Here is a 17,284-nt window from a genome sequence, read left to right as displayed (position 1 = left end):
TATGGCCCACCACTTGCAGGTTGCAACAGTCTTCAATGGTGTCAGCTACGATCTTGAAGGTAGGCTTGAAGGCATGCTCAATTCTCAAGCTGTCAAGTTCAAACCGCGGCAAGTCGCAAGCCAAGGCTGCCAAGCAGGATCGTTGAATCAACCCTTTACGCACCGAAACGATCGTGCACTACTGTTGCATACTAGTATCTGGTTATCTGGTTAATTATCACTTGATGGCATACTAGGAGACACTCTGGTAAGGTTTAGGATTGCTGCACGAGGGTTTGCGATACCAATTAACTTAACCTTAAGCTAACAACTCAATACCTAAATGTCAACTAGAAGACATGTGTAATTAGAAGGTTCAAGGGAGAACATTCAACTTTGCGAAACACGCGGAAGCGACTGGTCTGAGTGCCATCTTTTTTCCTTACATAATTCTGCGCTGAGGTTCTGCCAAGTTCTGCCAGTTCAGTTCTGCCTCGGACTACCACGGACCATGGTAATACCCATACTACTTAATATGTATGTGGATGTATAGATGGTGATTTACTATTGATTAACTCACTTGATCAGATCCGATATCATATATCACAATCCTGAGCAACCGTTCAACTACCATTCCATGGCTGAAGGTTACTCCGCGCTTAGCAGAACGCATTCATGCAAGGACTCCGAGTCATCCGAGTCAAGCGAACTCCTTTTCCTCACACATAACCCTGACTCATTTACATTGTTCGTAATCCAGAATGTATACCAACACGTGGCAAGAGTCTACTGTTTCCTGCTACTCGTTCGCAAAATTTCGGTTCCCTTAGGAATTGATTGGTACGAGCAATGATTACCGTTCAATCTTCGTGTACACCCCGCCATCCTTTTAAGTGTGAGGCACTATAAGATGGGTTGGACTGTCGACATGCACAGTTATCAGATGCACATTCACTTATATCTTATTCCAGCCCACATTACACCATGATGCTGGAAGCTCTCACCGGGAGTACCAACTATGCTGCTTGTGTCGCCATAGTCATAACAGTGCTCGTCGTATCATACAAGAAATTTTCGCCTAGCGCACAGGAAGGGTATCCAGCTTCCACCTGGACCTCCCGCCCGTTGGTTCTGGAGAAATGCTTTGCCTACTGTGAAGTGAGTTTTGGCAGTGTCATACGAGATATTACGGCTTGATGTAGATCGTCCACTCAGCATTGCCTGTACGCTGACCGACTTGGTTCGAGAGTATGGGCCGGTTGTGTCGTTCCGACAAGGTAGCAAAGTGATAATCGTCATCGGCAGCGTGGAGGTAACCTGCCCATATCTTGAGCTCCCTCTAAAATGACTCATTTACTAGGCAGCCGAAGACATCATGGAGAAAGAAGGTGCATCACTGGTAGATCGACCTCGGTCCATTGCCGCGGGTGAAATGCTCTCAAATGGAATGAGCCTCACCATGGCTGGCGCCGGAGAACGCTTCAGGCGCCTCCGAAAAGCAATACATCCTCATTTACAGCCAAAGGCGGCAGAGGCATACCAAGATATGCTGCGCGAGAACGCGATGGATTTTATATTGGATGTGCTGAATGACCCAACAAACCATGAAAAGCACGCACAGCGGTACGTCATTACCAAGCCCTTTTGTGAACCTTTCATCGATATGGCACCTCAAGATTTGCATCATCAATCGTTCTTCGGGTGACTTATGGGAAGTCTGCGCCCACTGCCATCGCCAATCCCGAATTTGTTCGTCTCTGCAGAGTCGTTGACAATTTCCAGTCTGTAATTCGCCCAGGAGCTTATCTTGTCGATCGGGTTCCCCTTTTGCGCTACTTGCCTGGTTACGGAAAACAAATTTACAAGTGGCATAACGAAGAGCTTGAGTTATTTAGGTATCATCTAAGGCGCGTCAAGAGTGAAGTGGTGAGGGGCTCTCTTGTTTCGATAAATGTGTATCACTTATATCTCATTATACGCAGGATCAAACCCAAGCTGACCCCTCTTTGACGAAGGCATTATTGGAGAACACCGAAGAACACCAACTCTCTACGGATGAGATGGCGTATCTCGCCGGAACACTCTTCGGGGCGGGATTTGATACGGCAAGCGATGCAACTTATTGTTCTCCGCGGACTAACTCCTGGTTCAGATCGTTATTGCAATTACCACTATTATTATGGCTGTGGCGTGCCACCCACTTGCCCAGGCAAAGGTACATGAAGAGCTCGATATGGTCATTGGGTTAGACAGAGGTAATACCAAACCGAGATTTCGATTTTTCAGTTAATTTCTCGTTGTAGCGCCGACATTTAATGACTCAAGCTCGCTCCCTCAATTGCACGCGTTCATACGGGAAGCTTTGAGATGGAGACCTGTCGTTCAGATAGGTGAATTCGAATTTCGGCACGCTCCTGCATGATGCTGATGTGTCCCAGGATTTCCCCACCGTGCAACCAAGGATGTTTTGTGGGTCAGTGTCTTACTTTGTTCTAACCCATATTCTCATCCTAGTCTATGTGCAATCAGAAAGGACACTGTATTCCCAAAGGTGCAACAGTCTACGGCTGCCATTGGTATGGTGTTGCTTCACGATGTACATTGTTTCATTAAGCGCATGTTTTCAGGGCTCTTTCTCGCGATCCTATCGCCTTCCCAGATCCTGAAGTATTCAATCCCCAGCGTTGGTTTGATTCAGAAGGCCGCCTTAAGGACAATAATGCGAGGTTCATCACGTATGGCTTTGGTAGACGGTAAGTCGTGCCGACTTCGGTTTTCTGACACCGCTCAACTAATTTTTATTCGTCGTTAAAAGTGTATGTCCTGGCCTGCATTTCACAAACCACGCGTTGTACATTATCACCGCACTTCTTATGTGGTCTTTCCGCATTGCTCAACGACCTGACGCACCGATCAACACGTACGCTTTCAGTGACCGCGTTACTCCCCATGCAGAGCCATTTGGAATCAACGTCATTCCCCGGGTAGAGGTCGCGAAGCTGAGAGCGGCCATGGCAGGTTGATGTGCGGATTAGAGTGTGTTTGCTAAGCGTGATGTCGAGCTCCTCACCCTCGACAAAACATTGTTCAACAACCTGACGTATCGATCACGCACATACCTTCAGTGACACGTCGGGTCGAGGACGATGATAACGGATAGGTATATGATTTGCAGTAGTACTGTTTGTCGTCTACATCTATTCTACTAGAGTTCGGCCCTGTCGACTTTCACCTTGCTCCGTAACATGCGATATTTTTCGGCAGCTTGTCCGTGAGGCGTGTAAACACCATATAGATTCATTTGATGCAGCGAGCGCTATGAGTAAACCACATTGAATGTCAGAGCTTCAAGCTTCAAGGCTAGGCCAGCACAGCATGACTCGTACGAAGTTTTAACATCTGACCATGACCTTGCGGAGCAAGGTGATAAAACTCCTAGTTTGAATTGTGGTGAGCGTCAACACCATTGCTGGCAGAGTAAAACCCGACCAAGGAATTCTTCTGATACTATATTTGTGCTTCCTACGGGGGCACTTGCCAGTCAAGGTTTCTTTGCGGAAATATATTCCCTACAGAGGTCGATAGAATCAAGACGATAAACCGAAAAGTCACCACTCCAGGGGGAACGCTATGATGAACACACATATATTAACAAGGAGGAGGTCCGTCATAGCAGACCCATTGCTTGAATAGTAATATACCTTGCAAAAGCCAGCTAGGTTACGAGTGAGACGTCGTCGTCGAGCGTGTAGTTACCCTCGACTGCCTACGTTGCTCTCGTTCGAAGGCTGCCATGTCGCTATACCATCGAAAATCTCGGGAAGCACCTCTCTTGGAGACTGGGGAGATCGGTGGACGCAGAGGCCCTATACGATCCAATGGCCAGACGATATACATCAACTTGGAGTCTAAAAGAGCAAGGGGGACCTGTAGCGAAGCATTAACGCAAGTAAATTAAGGAGCATAGCGACTCACTGGGCCAAATTTATTGCTATCAAGAGTCCGGAAGGGTTCGTCACCTAATGCAACGTCAAGACTTGTTCGAGTGAAAACGATGCATCTCACCCTCCACCCAAACATGACCTTCGGGGATGAAAACTTCGGCATCAGGATATGGAGGTAGGGTTTTGACAATATCCCCTGCCACAGCTACGACTCGCTTCACGAGCATTTTTCTACTATTTATAGGATCCCTGAACAGAGGAAATATAAGCAGTTTCCCCGTGCCCCATGGAATTGGTCTTACTGAAGTGCCACAATGTCGCCTTTTCGAATAGGCTCTCCAGAGTTGATGGAATATCTGTCAAAAATAACAATATCATCCCAACTTGAAGTATCCGGATTTAGAGTTGGCTAGCTGGCACACAAGACTGGTCAGAGACGTTATTGGATCATTTGAGTTCACGACAGACCTGCATGCTCCTTCCTCTGACCGTTTTCAGAGTATAGAAGTACTGTGTGAAGCCCAGGCCAAGAGGAAGCCAGTATATCCATCGCAGTGGTCTGCCAATTAAAGCCCATGTCCTCCTGGAACTCCCTTCTGGGTCGGTAGCACTGTGAATCCGTCGTGAGGTTAACGGCCTGCCGCTTAACTTCAAAAACTTCGAGAATAGCGACATATCGCCGGCTTGATCGAGAGCTTTAAGCAGATCTAGTTTCACAAGTGAAATTCAGAATCAGATTCTCATTTTGCTGCCAGCGATGATCACGTGCTGACCAACACTATGAAGGTCTTGAAATATTGGCCTGCAGATGCCGAAGCCTATATACTTAATCTAACCATGTACCGCAGAGAAAAAAATGGAGATATCGCATCATCGTCTATTATCGAAATATGATCTCCCTTGCCAACTCATCTCCTAGCGCATTGACGCAACTTAAAATCTCCTCGCGATTATATTCATCGTTCCACTGGTGAGATAACTAGGAGAATGTTCAGCTTCCAAGCGATCGGGTTGTCAACTATGTACTCACATTAATGGGGATTATGGATATCGCCCCCTGTTGCATGGAATAAATGACCATCACTTCATCGAGTAACTCCTCCGAGACGGGAACAGGAGGGCCTTGAAAGGGGAAATGTGAATATAATACCAAATGATCATCCAATCATACCTTCGCCAGGATCTTGCGGACCTTCCAATGAATGTTCGGGGTGCACGAAAGCGGCATAGCGAAACTTTTCTAATTGCGAAATACAATCCGCCAAAGGAAACCACGTAAATTTTTCCTGATTTTGCAGATGAATCTAATATTCCAAAGCTATCAGTGACATCATTACTCACAGGGTCGGCGAGGTATGAGGGCGAATACCCGCCCTTGTACTTCATTTTTTGGCAAGAGTGGATGTAAAACCCTGAAGTGAGGCGAGCACTCAGATGGGCACATTGATAACGACAATAATATCTCACCCATGGCAAGTGATGTCATGGTGATAGCACCTGCATCATGTATTTCTCTAGCCAATGAGGCCTCTCGGATTGCACTGAGCTAGAAATACAACTCGCTCAATCGCACAAAAATGATGAGTGCACCAATTTATTGACCTTCCCAAGGGAATATTTCTCGTGCTTCGGATCGTACATGAAATACACGCTGGAGACGCATTCAGGCAAGATGTCAATGACACCCATGGCGATTAATTCGCCGTCAAGGCGGTACATCTGGTGGAAAGAACCATATTGTGACGGAAGATGGTCAGGTGGGCTTGTAGTATATGGGATAGGTTCATTCTTCAAAAGGTGAGTGTTAACGCCGATCACTGGGTGTAACTACATAGAGACGTACTATTAGAGGGCTCTTTACAAGAAAACGCTTGAAGTCTTCTGGTGTATTGTATGGGTCGTGGTGGACCTCTCTTTGGTATAGCAGATAAAGCGCATATTTCTCTTCCGAGTAGGTTGATGGTTCGAGCGTCACCTATTATACACTTTAATATCGATGGTCCGGAACGTCATGCATGCCATGCCTTAAATTGATGACGGGCTGTTGCATTTGAAGAAACGAAGTCAGACTCAGCGGCGTGTATCGAGGTAGACAGAGAAAGATTTGGAGGATCGCGTTTCGAAGCATTACCCTCTGATTTGGGTAGCTTCGGGGAAGACGATATACCCTGTAGTAGCAGTAAATTACTAGCCTCTGATTTGTGACCTTGCATAACAAAATGATTCCATCTGTTAACAAACATCCATCAGTCAAATTAGTTGCCAATCCACCGAGACGTCCATCCGGAGATGTTTACCGGTTGATGATTTTTCTTTGGCTGCGAGAGGGCTTAAATGCTATCGCATCAAGCCTGAGATCGAATTCATATAAGTAAAGTCTCGCAGCACATCCACAGACAAAATACCTGATAGTGTACTGTGGACAACACGAGCGTCTTAGATCAGGAGCATAACAATATGTTCCAGATCGTCTCCACCCTCGGTAGATCATCTTTTGATAGACCTGGCGAACTGTCAGAAAAGGAAAACAGGATAACATGTGTCTTGTGCCACGAAGTACTCACTCTGCATGACAGCTGAGAAGCAATAAACCCTGCTTTCTTAAAGCTAGTCTCGGTACTACTTCGCTCTCCTAGTGGTCCACAATAACCGCAAGTTGAGCACCCCGGTCCCAGAGGCATACCGACCGAAACAACAGGCATGATAAAATCTCAATACAGCTGATACGTAGACGATGAGCCTAAGTTGGTTGATGGTGCGCGGCGAGCCGTTCGTGTCACGATGATATCATGAGTGCACATAATAGTCTCGATCTAGAAGTCATCGTGAGAATTACAATGGATGCATAATTTATTAGAACTAGTGAAGAAATAGCATTCATGTGTGCAGCAAAAACAAGGTCATGTAAGGATGAAAAATGAACTACGAGGGTACTACGAGTCGTGAATAATTATGAACGGGAACGAGTAGTGCGTCGACCCCAAACTACGAGACAAGACAACAGAAATCCTTACCATTCTAGCCCCAACCATCCCACCTACCATACTTCCGGTACTCTTGCAGAACTAGTTCTCGATTGTCCTTCCGGTCCCTGTCGCGTTCCCTTTCCTTTCCCTTCTCCGTGCGACTAGTGATAGATGACACACTGTTCGTGCGCGGACGAGAATGCGAAGATGCCTTAGGCGGGGAGCTGGACAGCGGGGTCCCACCCGCAGATGGTGAAGAGATGTTAGATGTCCCTTGTGGCAGTGATAAACGATACCAGCCCCCACTGTACGTGAGCGCTATAAGCTGGTACTCCATAGGCGGATCACGACCGGGTTCGCTACGATCAGAAGGTGCTTCGATCCAGCCGACCATGCACTTCTCCTCATCGGTAATGTCAGCCGTGGGCGAGCGAGAGGACGACGTAGTAGAAGATAGTGATATGTGGGAAGCTTGCGCTGGAATGCGATACTGAGCATATGACCATTCGGAGTCAAAGTAAGGGATGAGTGAAGCGAGCGGGGACAAGGACGATTGTCGATTACTGTATCATCCAATCGCATTAGCGTTAGATTTCGGGTGGGACAGGAATGACTTACGAGGGGCCGGACATGAGAGAAAATACGTGTACAGTACCCTTATCACTCCAAACACATACTTCCTTCTCATCGGGACGAAAAGCAACCCCATATATTTCGGCCTTATCTGATCCCCTCCTGAATACACGTATCAGCTTTCCTGAAAGCGTGTCCCATATACGAACGAGGGTACCGCGGGACGAAGTCGTAGCGAGCATCCGACCTGATTGAGGAACGGTGAGAGTGTTCAAGGAGGACTCATGTGCAGCAATAATCGAGACTGGATGCTTTGATGGTGGAGGTGGGGGGCGAGATGGTGGTGCAGAAGGTGGGGGGCCGACCGGCGTGGGTGGAATACAAGGCGGTAGATGTACTAGTTGTACGTGCCCCATCTGCCGACCAGGAAAAGCCAGAAGGGTTGAATATGCCCCAGTGGCCATCGCAAGCAAGCCTGCATACCGAAGAGCATAAATCATCTATATACGCACGTAGATAACCCGGCTCACCTCGAGGGTTATCACAGGTGTCAAATTCATTTCGTCGGACGATGGTCTCCCCGACCTCGAATAAAACAACTCTTCTCCGAAACGATACTGCAAGCCACCCACGCCTACAAGCAAGACCTCTGACCCTTTCCCTAAATTCTAGCTCTGCTACTTCTTCCCCGGCCGCGTCATCCCATACGACCACCTTATTTGGAGGATAGAGGGGACTGCGGCCTCCTCCAAGGAGAAAGAGCAGAGATGATGTATGACACGGCACTGCGGCGGCGAGGGTTCCCCCAGTAAACTCTGTTTGATGTATGAAGATCAACAGCGAACAGAGAGAATGCTACCTATCCACCTCTCTTGCGAATCAGCTTCAGTGGCCATGTCTGGTACACAGCAAACCCTGCAGGTGTCGTAGTAGTAAATACCTGACAGTCTGCTTCAAATCGGGTATCAAAGATCTGAATGGGGTTTGTGGCAGTGATAGAGTGTCGAGCTAGGTTCATGGATCGACGTGATGAAGAGGAGATAAAGTGTATCGCTCAGTCTGAGGAGCCCGCATGCTGTATCAGCATCAGGCTGTGGCTGGGAGCTAAAGCTTTTGAAGTGGCGCAATTAGGTCTTTGACCGTCATCAGCCGCAAACTTGAAACAAGCAAACAATTGTTTACTAGCTAGTCCAAGTATCTGTACCGCTATAGCTAGTGAGGTAGTTCGACGCAATTGAATCAAATATTGTACATATGGAACCCATAGAACAGGTAACGAATATTGACGACTACGACAGGTTTAAAAAGATGCATAATAGATAAAACGTGTAGGTCCAGCAGAGTCACTTATCATCCGCGAGCAGAATGTGCGACAGCAGCAGGTACAAATACAGGAGATGCATACGCTGGATGATGCGCATAGCCCACCGCGTGATTTCCTGCGTTTTGCATAGTACGCGGAATAGCATCATTGGTATCATCCCAGGACTTGGGCGGTCGTAAGCCGACTCCGGCAAGTTGCTGCCTGGCAGCCTTGAACTCTTGCTCCTCTGCCTGATTCTGCGCAACTAGAGCTGCCTTGGCCTCTGCCTGTCTCTGTAATTCTGCCTCCGACTCATCTGACAAGTAATCTGTGAAGCCCCCGTCGGAGATTACGGTCGCATCTGATGCGGAGCCTTGCGAGCTACCGCTATCACTACTGTTCCCCGTAGTGTTCCCAACCTTTAACGCCGCCATGGCACCTTCTAATGTAGATCGTCGGGAAGATAACGGAGAATCTTGCGAATTCATGGGAACGCCGTCGACGGGAGATGGATAAGGAGGTGGCGGGCAGTACTCCCCAGAAGGCTTAGATGAGTTTAACGATGCTGAGACCGAAGATAATGAAGGCCGTCCTCCACCATTACGCCGTGACAACGAACCATCTAAGTCTGTCGCTCTACGCACAGAGGGAGTGCGGTTTGTCTTCTCTACCCCTTCTGAGATTGTTTGGCGACGAGGCGATGTGCTTTGCTCTGCAAATGAAGACAGGGGCCCAGACGCTCGTGGCGTCGTTCCTGTCAAAGGGGAACTCTGTTGCACAGGACTTCCACCTGAGCGCCCTCTTGCTGGAATGGGCATCGCCTGATTCTTCCCAGAGGTTGGGCTAGACCTGGTCGTGGGACTACTACCGCTGTTTCTACGATCCAGTGATGGCATTTGCTGCTGGGCTGCTGGGCTGCGATTTGTAGGTGAGACACCAGGGAGGATGGCACCTCGTACGCTTTCGAGAATACTTTTTATCTCTTGAGGCATAGGTATGCTGTGGACGATGCTGACACTAGGCCAATCTGCAGCCTGTATGAGGCGCTGCTCATTGGGATTTGGAGGCCGGCAGCATCCAGGCCAACCGGGGTTCTGATGTAAGCTGGCTTTGGAGGATGGATTAGCGCGAGCCCACTGTAGATCGAGATATTCAATGTACTGATGATTGACATGAAAAGAAATGACCTTGCAATAACCACATCCATTGAAAGATTTAACTAAGATTTAAAGCAATCGGTGAGTGTTACAGCCATGATTCATAAGAGTACATACCCTCGGCATTCTTTAGATGAACAACGTCATGACGAGGATGTAAGGCTCTGTTGTAACATACATCTCGGATGTGAGGGCATCTAGCGTGGGTAAGGTTAATTAGAGGACTCTGATGAATTAAAGGACATTACCTGTTTCCACTCGGTTTGAATACTTTACACATGGGACAGAAAACGGATGCTGGGTCAGTCGATCCATATAGGTAGCACATTGATGAAACTGATATTGGGGGAGGAGGAGATGGGATGAATTTATATGAAATACTAATGCAGGATAACTAAAAAAGGGTTCCGGTTCAAGAGACTGGACTGAGAAAGAAGTGGAATAGCAAAGGCAGGACCGCCGTATCCTGGGTGCGCTCTACTGATCGGTTCCGTGAGGGAGACCATGATGAGTTACGATGACAAGAAGCAATGGAGGTCAGTAACAGACTGACAAGATCGATTCGAATCCTTTATATGCTCCCCTGCTGTAACAATTGAAACGCTTTTAGTTCGACGTCGTCCTCATGTTTTAAAACGTGTAGACAGCATAAAATCCAAAAACGGTTATTCTATGAAATTATATCATAAATTCGACAAATTAAGCACAATCTCCTAATCAAATTTACAATCAATTCTAATTTTGTATTTTTTTTTTCTGGATTTCTAGAAGCTCGTGTGAAACGGTTCTCGGCCTTCCAGCGCTTAGATTAGCTAGGGTGTTCTCTATGGAAGCCATCCACCCTGCCAGCAACACTTGGTCACGGTGGCCGCAACGTAGCCTAACCCGTTCTTCTTTATAAACCACACAGTCAATCTTATCCAGAACAACCAACCAACCATGGGCAAATCTCAGAGCAAACTTTCACCGGAGCAACTCGCAGATCTACAAAAGAACACTTATTGTCAGTTCCGAAATATCTTATATCGATTCCATCTGATACTTTACCATAGTCGACAAGAGAGAGCTACAGCAATGGTTCTTTCTATTTATCGTCTCTTGTGGCGTACGTTTCATCTTAATCGCACTACAGGTATAAGGGCTTTCTCAAGGATTGTCCATCCGGCCAGCTGGACAAGACTGAATTCAGTCGTATATATAAACAATTCTTTCCATTCGGGGATCCAGGAGACTTTGCAGACTACGTCTTCAACGTATTTGACGAGAACAAAAATGGTACTATTGACTTCAAGGAGTTCATATGCGCTCTCAGTGTCACGAGCCGTGGCCGATTAGACGAGAAGCTCAAGTGTACGTACACTTCCCCACTTCATTTTGATACCGACCCCTCATGACGTTTCACATTTGATCTAATTCTTACTCACTTTCCTCCAGGGGCTTTTCAGTTGTACGATATAGACAAAGATGGTTTTATCACCTATGATGAGATGTTACAGATCGTAACGTCCATATACAAGATGACTGGACAAATGGTCAAACTTCCTGCCGATGAGGATACTCCTGAAAAGGTTCGTTTGACAAACTACTCCATCTTTATGACATGTCTCCGCTCACTATCCCAAATACACAGCGAGTAGACAAGATCTTCAGGAATATGGACCGAGACAAGGACGCACAGCTCACGTACGATGAATTCGTCGAAGGCAGTAAACAAGACCCGACTATCGTCCAGGTGAGTACTTAGGGTCTTCACATGATCAGTCCTCTAACCAAGTTTATTCATTCTTTTTATAGGCATTATCGCTATACGATGGTCTCGTATGATCATGATACTAGCATTCATGCAAGCGGATTATTTTTACTTTTCAAACACCACTGATTCATTTCCACAGCTAAAATTTCCTCCTAATATACTTTCCTGTTGTATTCCAGATGTTGTGGGTCGTTCAGCTCACGGAAATCAAGACCAAGCCTTTCGCACACTATACTTTACTCTACGCTATGGCCGGATCTGTCTACCTTCATCGATGTAGCGGTAAACCAGGTTCCGGTGTCGCATATTTTTATTCGCATCTCAAGGCTAGAATCTTGCATAGCCAACGTGATAATCAACTACTTAGAATCATAAGGCAGCTAGCTTCCCATACTTTCGTAGAATCTTGATGTCCATGTTTTCACCCACCCAGTTGTGAAGACCCTCAGCGAACTCGAGATTATCCCGCTCTGCCTTGAAAAGTTTGTTGAAATCTTGTGGTTGCCCGGGCTGCGCATTGCCCATGGCCGCAAAAGGCGACGCAGTCATGTCACGCGATGAATCAGCACCTAAAAAAGAAGATCCGGACGCCAGCATCAGACAACTAGATAGAAAACACAGGAAATAAACGGAGGCGCGTACCATTGTCACCGCCAAGGATAAGTCGATAAAGGCCGTTCAAGCCGAAAAAGTTGAGGAAATACCACGACAGTGATGAAACCCACCGAACATCCATATCAGGAGTATCGATACCACGCTGAAGCATGGACTTGAAGCCCAGTGTCAAGGGGAAGGGTAGTTTAACTGAGAGATCTTCAGGTCGGAGTGCTCTATTGAAGCGTTATGGGGAAATCACGCACTTAGGACGAAGCCTTGAAAGAAGAAGTTGATCCAGCCCATAATAACCATCTGTGGGACCATCATAACCATTTGGGTTTTCATGCCGGCCATCATGCCGTCCATGGCGGCAGGGTCAGACAGAGGATTGGGAGCAGATGACGGCGCGTCAGCTTTGGGCGGTCCGTCTTTCAGGTACGTTCCGGCTTTGTAGGCCTCAGAAAGATGCTGTGAGATAGATTTGTAAAATGCTGGTGGTATCGGAGAATTTGAGGACGTGGCTCGGAGAATCTGGGAACGCGTCAGAGCACGCCTATTGCAGGTCACTGTGTTAGAGAGATATCGGGGAAACGAGATAAGGGTCACGTACTGCTCACGGGTTGCAGCTCGCGAGAGCTTTTTCGGTGGAGACTGCAAAAGAATCACCACATAATGGCGCAGTATTCCGACTAATATCTAGTCGTACACATAGTAAACACTTGCACCGCAGTGATGGTTAAACCAAACTCACCATTACAAGAGTAATTGGAAAGAGGACCCAGTCCCGAATCTGGGGATCCAAGTATAATGAAAGCCTATCCATTGCTATGCGTAAAAGGACTGGAGTGTGTCAAGAATACGAGCTGCAGCGACCTCGACGTGTTGGAATGATTCAGAGAGAAGATTTCCTTTTTGAGACGACTATCGACATGCGACGTGCGCAGTTGAATGTTCACTCTCACTGTCCGCCATTGACGTTTCCTCAGCTCCTTCCAGAGTCGTGCTTCTATTGACCCTTGTGGGGTAGCAGAAACCATGGACAACTCCCCGACTGCGCTATTCGACTCATATGAGCAGGATTTCAGACAAATCATTGACAGCATTCGCTCAAAACTTGACGGAGAAGGCAAGGATGAGCGTGGTGGTACGTAGCAGTTCCTAGTCTTAGTTCGTCGATTTATCAGGGTTATTTGCACAGAACAGCGTAGAGCAGCACTCAGAAGAGTGGAAATGGAGCTGGATGAGGCCGACGAAATGGTTGGTTTACACCCAGACTGGCGCTGAAGTCAAATCTAATGGTCAATCGTAGATATCGCAAATGGAGATAGAAATCCAGGGGATACCACAGTCCATAAAGCCACAGTATCAAAACCGCCTCAAAACTGCCAAGGGAGACCTAGTGCGATTCAAGAAGCTTTCCAAGGACATTCATTCTCAAGTGTCCAGAGCGGAACTTCTTTCATCTGGCAGAGTGGGCACACCCACATCAGACGAGCCCTATGGGCCCACCAGTGATCGTACCCGCCTGCTTGCAGGGACCTCCACTCTCGAGGATGGTACAAGACGGTTACAAGAATCACAACGCATTGCCCTTGAGACAGAAGACCAGGGTGCTGAGATATTAATGAATCTCAGAACGCAACGAGAGCAAATCGAGAATTCCAGAGATACCGTGTGTCTTGTCCCTTGATTCTTGACAATTACTTACCCCGTGCCTTACTAGCTTCGCACCGCTGACACTGCTATTGACCGAGCCTCAGGCACTTTGAAGAAGATGATTAGACGGTTAGTTTAATACTGCTGTAGGTGTTTTTGAACCACACGCCTAATATGTGCCATACAGGATGTACCAACAACGTGTCGTCACTGCTGCTATCATTGTTGTCCTAGTCCTGATAATTGCAATCATTCTATGGGAAAAAGTTTTCCGGTAGACAGATGTTAATTTATGGTTGTCGCATTACCCCTTGTCATATGTCTACAGACATTGTATTTATGCATAGTATATTTTCACAAGCTTCGTTCCAGTGACTTGTGATGTGCTAGATGGTCCTGCTATCAGTTTACATACTGGAAGAATACATTCCTGCCAGCACTTTGAGCCTGAGTCCACTTCCACTAGATCTTACTTACTGTTTGTCTGTCATGTCGGCGAATGCACGACGCTCCTTTTCCTTCTGAACGTCGTCATCGGTCCAACCCTTCTCCCTCTTAATCTCCTCTATAATCGCTCGCCGTTTGATATTTAGCTTCACATTAATGTGGCGCAGAAGGTATGCTACTCCGATCTGCGCTGAAAGCAAAACCATGATGGCAGCCTTGCCTGGGATATATGCCGGTGCATCTTTAGGTTGAAAAATTTCAGTGCCAATGATGTTCCCAACGCAGAAAAAGACCATGGTGAGCGCATTGAGGGTGAGCTGTCGAACCATGTCAGGCAGTGCCCAGAGACAAAGGTATACCTGGCATACCTTCTTCGTGTAACCACTGGTGTTACTGGCATTGTATGCATAGATCGTAGATAATGTGCTTCCAAACGAACCTATGAGATATGAACCTGCAAATCATGTCATCTTTTGACGTGCATGATGACTGCGTCGATCAATGCTCACCAAATAGTAAAACCCCCTTCTGTCCACTATCGTTGAAGCCAATCATCAGCGCTGGAAGGCGATCAGCCTTCTTTGGGTTGCTACAAACGAAGGATAATTTACCGACGCCGAGAAGGGTTGGGAGAGTTGCATAAATCACTGGTAACATGCGTTCTCCCTATATTTGTCGATGAGCGCGGCCCCAATGTCAGTCATGCAGGGCATCACCTTTTTATCAGAATAATAACCGCAGACCACCACTGAGATAACCTCCACAATTCCAGAGGGAGTGGCAAGAATCAAAGTCTGCCTTGATCTGTCGAGAGGATGGGGAGAAATCGTTAGTCACTGCGACAGATTACCCTTTGATGTGGCCCCACGTATATCCGAAATTCTTTATGATAATGTTGCTGACTAGGCTGGCCATGAGCAAGCTCGTGAAACCATGTCATCAAGGCAAAGATGACTTACAGTTAGTGAGACCGCCGCTAGGAATATCGGCTGAAACAAGAGTGAGGCGTGCACGGGTAATGTCGCGATGAATACCCACTAAGCATAGTTGCAAGGCACGATTAACCAAGTTCGGACATCCAGAAGTGTCTCGATGACTTGTTCTTTCTTGAACTTCCTGTTCTCCGTACCACCCTGGTCATCCCTGACCCGTTCTAGGGACGCAATGCGCTCCTCCTCCGTAAGGATCCAGGCATTGACAGGCGAATCTGGTAAGCACACTAATACGATTATACCAACGAGGATTGCAAGGCCACCAAGGAGGTAGTAGACAATCTTGTATGGTGCCATGGCACCTCCATTGTAAAATGAGATTCCCTGACGATCAGTGAGCCCAGCCTTCTTAGTGTGATGTCGCATTACATACATAAGCTACGAAGCCTCCGAAGACCTGAGTAAAACCAAGCTATTGTGTCGCCTTCAGCAAGAAAAAAATGGAAAAGAAAGTTACCGACCATTGCGTAAAAATATGCAATGCGAGTTCCCTGCACGAATCATATATACAGTTTCACCACAGGCGAAATTATTGACCACTCACTTGTTCGTTTTTTCTATAAAACATGGATATTATCGATATAAGGATAGGAGACACACAGCTCTCGCACATCCCTGCTTGATTTTAGCGAAACTCAGCTAGACGAATATCTACTCACCGAGAATAAAACGAAGCGCGAAGAAGGCATGAAAGGAATCCGCAAACGCATGGCACAATAGCACGATGCCCCATATGATAACATTCACGCCTGATATTGTTCTGGTTTTTATCCACATCTAGGATAAGTATCAACTCACCAAGGTATTTCCCAAGCCTGAGCTTCTGGGCGATATATACTGTGGGGAATTCCCAAACTATAAAACCTGTGGATATAATGTAGTTAACGCAAGAACATTTGAGAGGACTCATATTTACCAAGATAGAACGCCATTGAAACCAAATTGTAGTTCTGTCCAGTTACCGGAAACCCCATGATACTAAACATAATGTTGAGCATCCTCGAGACAACCTTCAGTTACTGACCTCGCATAATTGAGCGATGTTTTGTCCCTTTCAGAATGTCAAAACCAGATAAGCAAAAATGAAGGCTTTCTCACAAAAACTGGGTGAAGTAAACCGCAGCAGTTATTGGAATAATAACCTTGTCCTATCAACCTGTCAGCAAGGTCGGTAAAATGTAATAACCACTGTATGGATGTACGAGTTTGTTCCTGAGTCTTCGATTATATTCTTCATTGAATTTCTGTGCTTGAGTTCCCACCAGTCGAAGCGCTTCATCTCCTTTGAAGAGCGGAGAATCCGCAATTTCTTCATGAGATGTCTCTTTTTCTGGATCCATAACCCGATTCGTTGCGCAGAAGATATGGCCTCGGGCTGTCTTCTCAGGTCCAGAGAGTTGGAAGAAGAACCGTAAATGAGGGGTCACGGTTGTCTAAGTCATTCATGCTAGATATCCACAAGCCTGAGGCGCCGCAGCATGATAAGCACCAATGTGATAAGGCCATGAATAGAGTTGCGCGTTAAATCACGATAAGGCATATTTTAGGAGCACAAAACGGTGTAGCATGGTCAAAATTCTCACTGAAGGAATGTCATTGGTACCGAGAAACGTTGAGAGTTGTTCGTAGATTCAAAAAGAACCCTTGACTGTAGGTCGCGGAAGTTGCGTGACATCGAGATTCGAATTTGACCAAAATTCTACTGCAAATGAACAAGGAAACTCATCTTTTTTTATGTAGAAATCAGTAAAGCATAGCATGTCGCTTCTGCTTTTCTTTTGCATGCAAATGAAAGTATCTCCCATCAAGCTCATAGATTGGTAGGATATGGAGGCCGCCCGAGGACTAGAACTTGAATATGGGCCATCAACCATGGCACATCGTGGAGGTCCTAGTCAAATCATCGAACGTGTACAC

At 46.7% G+C, this 17,284-nt stretch overlaps 9 protein-coding genes across 9 annotated transcripts; 3 read left to right on the top strand and 6 right to left on the bottom strand.

Annotated features, from left to right (window-relative positions):
- Positions 1-963: 963 nt before the first annotated feature.
- On the top strand, positions 964-3,082 carry F5891DRAFT_1230979 (cytochrome P450; the record flags this gene model as incomplete). Its single annotated transcript, XM_041369571.1, has 12 exons — positions 964-1,006; positions 1,062-1,137; positions 1,195-1,291; positions 1,340-1,602; positions 1,656-1,905; positions 1,962-2,084; positions 2,132-2,234; positions 2,283-2,369; positions 2,418-2,452; positions 2,509-2,555; positions 2,607-2,732; positions 2,795-3,082. The coding sequence occupies 12 exons, from the start codon at positions 964-966 to the stop codon at positions 3,000-3,002; spliced, it is 1,458 nt and encodes a 485-aa protein (XP_041232900.1). The 3' UTR covers positions 3,003-3,082.
- A 369-nt stretch (positions 3,083-3,451) lies between these two features.
- Positions 3,452-4,628, bottom strand: F5891DRAFT_1100462 (peptidase S24/S26A/S26B/S26C). Its single transcript, XM_041363568.1, has 5 exons — positions 4,392-4,628; positions 4,226-4,332; positions 4,045-4,172; positions 3,955-3,998; positions 3,452-3,906 (listed from the first exon to the last, which is right to left on the bottom strand). The coding sequence occupies exons 1-5, from the start codon at positions 4,596-4,598 to the stop codon at positions 3,700-3,702; spliced, it is 693 nt and encodes a 230-aa protein (XP_041232899.1). The 5' UTR covers positions 4,599-4,628; the 3' UTR covers positions 3,452-3,699.
- Positions 4,629-4,643: 15 nt separating this feature from the next.
- Positions 4,644-6,734, bottom strand: F5891DRAFT_1001120 (arginine-tRNA-protein transferase). The gene is made up of 11 exons (XM_041360155.1): positions 6,488-6,734; positions 6,329-6,426; positions 6,221-6,274; positions 5,948-6,152; positions 5,767-5,898; positions 5,526-5,711; positions 5,391-5,469; positions 5,265-5,335; positions 5,095-5,209; positions 4,954-5,045; positions 4,644-4,902 (listed from the first exon to the last, which is right to left on the bottom strand). Exons 1-11 carry the CDS (start codon positions 6,623-6,625, stop codon positions 4,804-4,806), a joined length of 1,269 nt encoding a protein of 422 aa, XP_041232898.1. The 5' UTR covers positions 6,626-6,734; the 3' UTR covers positions 4,644-4,803.
- On the bottom strand, positions 6,723-8,693 carry F5891DRAFT_1001118 (WD40-repeat-containing domain protein). Its single transcript, XM_041360154.1, has 4 exons — positions 8,330-8,693; positions 7,993-8,277; positions 7,508-7,937; positions 6,723-7,452 (listed from the first exon to the last, which is right to left on the bottom strand). The coding sequence occupies exons 1-4, from the start codon at positions 8,478-8,480 to the stop codon at positions 6,942-6,944; spliced, it is 1,377 nt and encodes a 458-aa protein (XP_041232897.1). The 5' UTR covers positions 8,481-8,693; the 3' UTR covers positions 6,723-6,941.
- F5891DRAFT_1001116 (uncharacterized protein) lies at positions 8,620-10,562 on the bottom strand. Its single transcript, XM_041360153.1, has 4 exons — positions 10,171-10,562; positions 10,040-10,119; positions 9,953-9,984; positions 8,620-9,901 (listed from the first exon to the last, which is right to left on the bottom strand). Exons 1-4 carry the CDS (start codon positions 10,248-10,250, stop codon positions 8,813-8,815), a joined length of 1,281 nt encoding a protein of 426 aa, XP_041232896.1. The 5' UTR covers positions 10,251-10,562; the 3' UTR covers positions 8,620-8,812.
- Positions 10,563-10,774: 212 nt separating this feature from the next.
- F5891DRAFT_1001113 (EF-hand) lies at positions 10,775-11,998 on the top strand. The gene is made up of 7 exons (XM_041360152.1): positions 10,775-10,925; positions 10,975-10,999; positions 11,055-11,272; positions 11,357-11,490; positions 11,553-11,654; positions 11,717-11,765; positions 11,815-11,998. The coding sequence occupies exons 1-6, from the start codon at positions 10,862-10,864 to the stop codon at positions 11,744-11,746; spliced, it is 573 nt and encodes a 190-aa protein (XP_041232895.1). The 5' UTR covers positions 10,775-10,861; the 3' UTR covers positions 11,747-11,765; positions 11,815-11,998.
- On the bottom strand, positions 11,997-13,175 carry F5891DRAFT_1001105 (integral membrane protein DUF106-domain-containing protein). Its single transcript, XM_041360151.1, has 5 exons — positions 13,024-13,175; positions 12,883-12,968; positions 12,536-12,825; positions 12,318-12,479; positions 11,997-12,244 (listed from the first exon to the last, which is right to left on the bottom strand). The coding sequence occupies exons 1-5, from the start codon at positions 13,093-13,095 to the stop codon at positions 12,045-12,047; spliced, it is 810 nt and encodes a 269-aa protein (XP_041232894.1). The 5' UTR covers positions 13,096-13,175; the 3' UTR covers positions 11,997-12,044.
- A 40-nt stretch (positions 13,176-13,215) lies between these two features.
- F5891DRAFT_1001102 (vesicle transport v-SNARE protein N-terminus-domain-containing protein) lies at positions 13,216-14,427 on the top strand. The gene is made up of 5 exons (XM_041360150.1): positions 13,216-13,416; positions 13,471-13,529; positions 13,582-13,944; positions 13,996-14,057; positions 14,116-14,427. The coding sequence occupies exons 1-5, from the start codon at positions 13,308-13,310 to the stop codon at positions 14,204-14,206; spliced, it is 684 nt and encodes a 227-aa protein (XP_041232893.1). The 5' UTR covers positions 13,216-13,307; the 3' UTR covers positions 14,207-14,427.
- On the bottom strand, positions 14,402-16,707 carry F5891DRAFT_1181605 (MFS general substrate transporter; the record flags this gene model as incomplete). Its single annotated transcript, XM_041366053.1, has 16 exons — positions 14,402-14,692; positions 14,744-14,829; positions 14,885-15,041; positions 15,092-15,179; positions 15,244-15,277; positions 15,335-15,351; positions 15,414-15,691; positions 15,741-15,779; positions 15,829-15,858; positions 15,912-15,982; positions 16,027-16,116; positions 16,166-16,231; positions 16,284-16,345; positions 16,392-16,418; positions 16,466-16,515; positions 16,570-16,707. The coding sequence occupies 16 exons, from the start codon at positions 16,705-16,707 to the stop codon at positions 14,402-14,404; spliced, it is 1,524 nt and encodes a 507-aa protein (XP_041232892.1).
- Between the last annotated feature and the right edge of the window lie 577 nt (positions 16,708-17,284).

Source organism: Suillus fuscotomentosus (genome assembly GCF_016647785.1).
Source record: "Suillus fuscotomentosus strain FC203 chromosome Unknown F5891scaffold_3, whole genome shotgun sequence".
Classification (NCBI taxonomy): domain Eukaryota; kingdom Fungi; phylum Basidiomycota; class Agaricomycetes; order Boletales; family Suillaceae; genus Suillus; species Suillus fuscotomentosus.
Note: the sequence above shows the minus strand (reverse complement) of the source record. Positions and strands in the feature narration are given on the sequence as shown.

Bases quoted from the DNA above. Each gene is read 5' to 3' on its own strand.
- F5891DRAFT_1100462 (XM_041363568.1), bottom strand. From the start codon at position 4,598: ATGTCGCTATTCTCGAAGTTTTTGAAGTTAAGCGGCAGGCCGTTAACC. The intron at 3,999-4,044 runs GTGAGATGCATC...ACGTTGCATTAG, and splicing joins AGGTCATGTTTGGGTGGAGG to GTGACGAACCCTTCCGGACT. The intron at 3,907-3,954 runs GTGAGTCGCTAT...GCTTCGCTACAG, and splicing joins ATAGCAATAAATTTGGCCCA to GTCCCCCTTGCTCTTTTAGA.
- F5891DRAFT_1001120 (XM_041360155.1), bottom strand. From the start codon at position 6,625: ATGCCTGTTGTTTCGGTCGGTATGCCTCTGGGACCGGGGTGCTCAACT. The intron at 5,470-5,525 runs GTCAATAAATTG...TTGTATTTCTAG, and splicing joins AGAAATATTCCCTTGGGAAG to CTCAGTGCAATCCGAGAGGC. The intron at 5,210-5,264 runs GTGAGTAATGAT...CTGCAAAATCAG, and splicing joins CCTCATACCTCGCCGACCCT to GAAAAATTTACGTGGTTTCC.
- F5891DRAFT_1001118 (XM_041360154.1), bottom strand. From the start codon at position 8,480: ATGAACCTAGCTCGACACTCTATCACTGCCACAAACCCCATTCAGATC. The intron at 8,278-8,329 runs GTGGATAGGTAG...TACATCAAACAG, and splicing joins GAAGCTGATTCGCAAGAGAG to AGTTTACTGGGGGAACCCTC. The intron at 7,938-7,992 runs GTGAGCCGGGTT...TTCGGTATGCAG, and splicing joins CACCTGTGATAACCCTCGAG to GCTTGCTTGCGATGGCCACT.
- F5891DRAFT_1001116 (XM_041360153.1), bottom strand. From the start codon at position 10,250: ATGTGCTACCTATATGGATCGACTGACCCAGCATCCGTTTTCTGTCCC. The intron at 10,120-10,170 runs GTAATGTCCTTT...TACCCACGCTAG, and splicing joins TTCAAACCGAGTGGAAACAG to ATGCCCTCACATCCGAGATG. The intron at 9,985-10,039 runs GTATGTACTCTT...TTTAAATCTTAG, and splicing joins TCATCTAAAGAATGCCGAGG to TTAAATCTTTCAATGGATGT.
- F5891DRAFT_1001113 (XM_041360152.1), top strand. From the start codon at position 10,862: ATGGGCAAATCTCAGAGCAAACTTTCACCGGAGCAACTCGCAGATCTA. The intron at 10,926-10,974 runs GTCAGTTCCGAA...ACTTTACCATAG, and splicing joins TCTACAAAAGAACACTTATT to TCGACAAGAGAGAGCTACAG. The intron at 11,491-11,552 runs GTTCGTTTGACA...CCAAATACACAG, and splicing joins ATGAGGATACTCCTGAAAAG to CGAGTAGACAAGATCTTCAG.
- F5891DRAFT_1001105 (XM_041360151.1), bottom strand. From the start codon at position 13,095: ATGGATAGGCTTTCATTATACTTGGATCCCCAGATTCGGGACTGGGTC. The intron at 12,826-12,882 runs GTACGTGACCCT...GACCTGCAATAG, and splicing joins CGAGCTGCAACCCGTGAGCA to GCGTGCTCTGACGCGTTCCC. The intron at 12,480-12,535 runs GTGCGTGATTTC...AAGATCTCTCAG, and splicing joins CTTTCAAGGCTTCGTCCTAA to TTAAACTACCCTTCCCCTTG.
- F5891DRAFT_1001102 (XM_041360150.1), top strand. From the start codon at position 13,308: ATGGACAACTCCCCGACTGCGCTATTCGACTCATATGAGCAGGATTTC. The intron at 13,417-13,470 runs GTACGTAGCAGT...TTATTTGCACAG, and splicing joins AGGCAAGGATGAGCGTGGTG to AACAGCGTAGAGCAGCACTC. The intron at 14,058-14,115 runs GTTAGTTTAATA...TGTGCCATACAG, and splicing joins TTGAAGAAGATGATTAGACG to GATGTACCAACAACGTGTCG.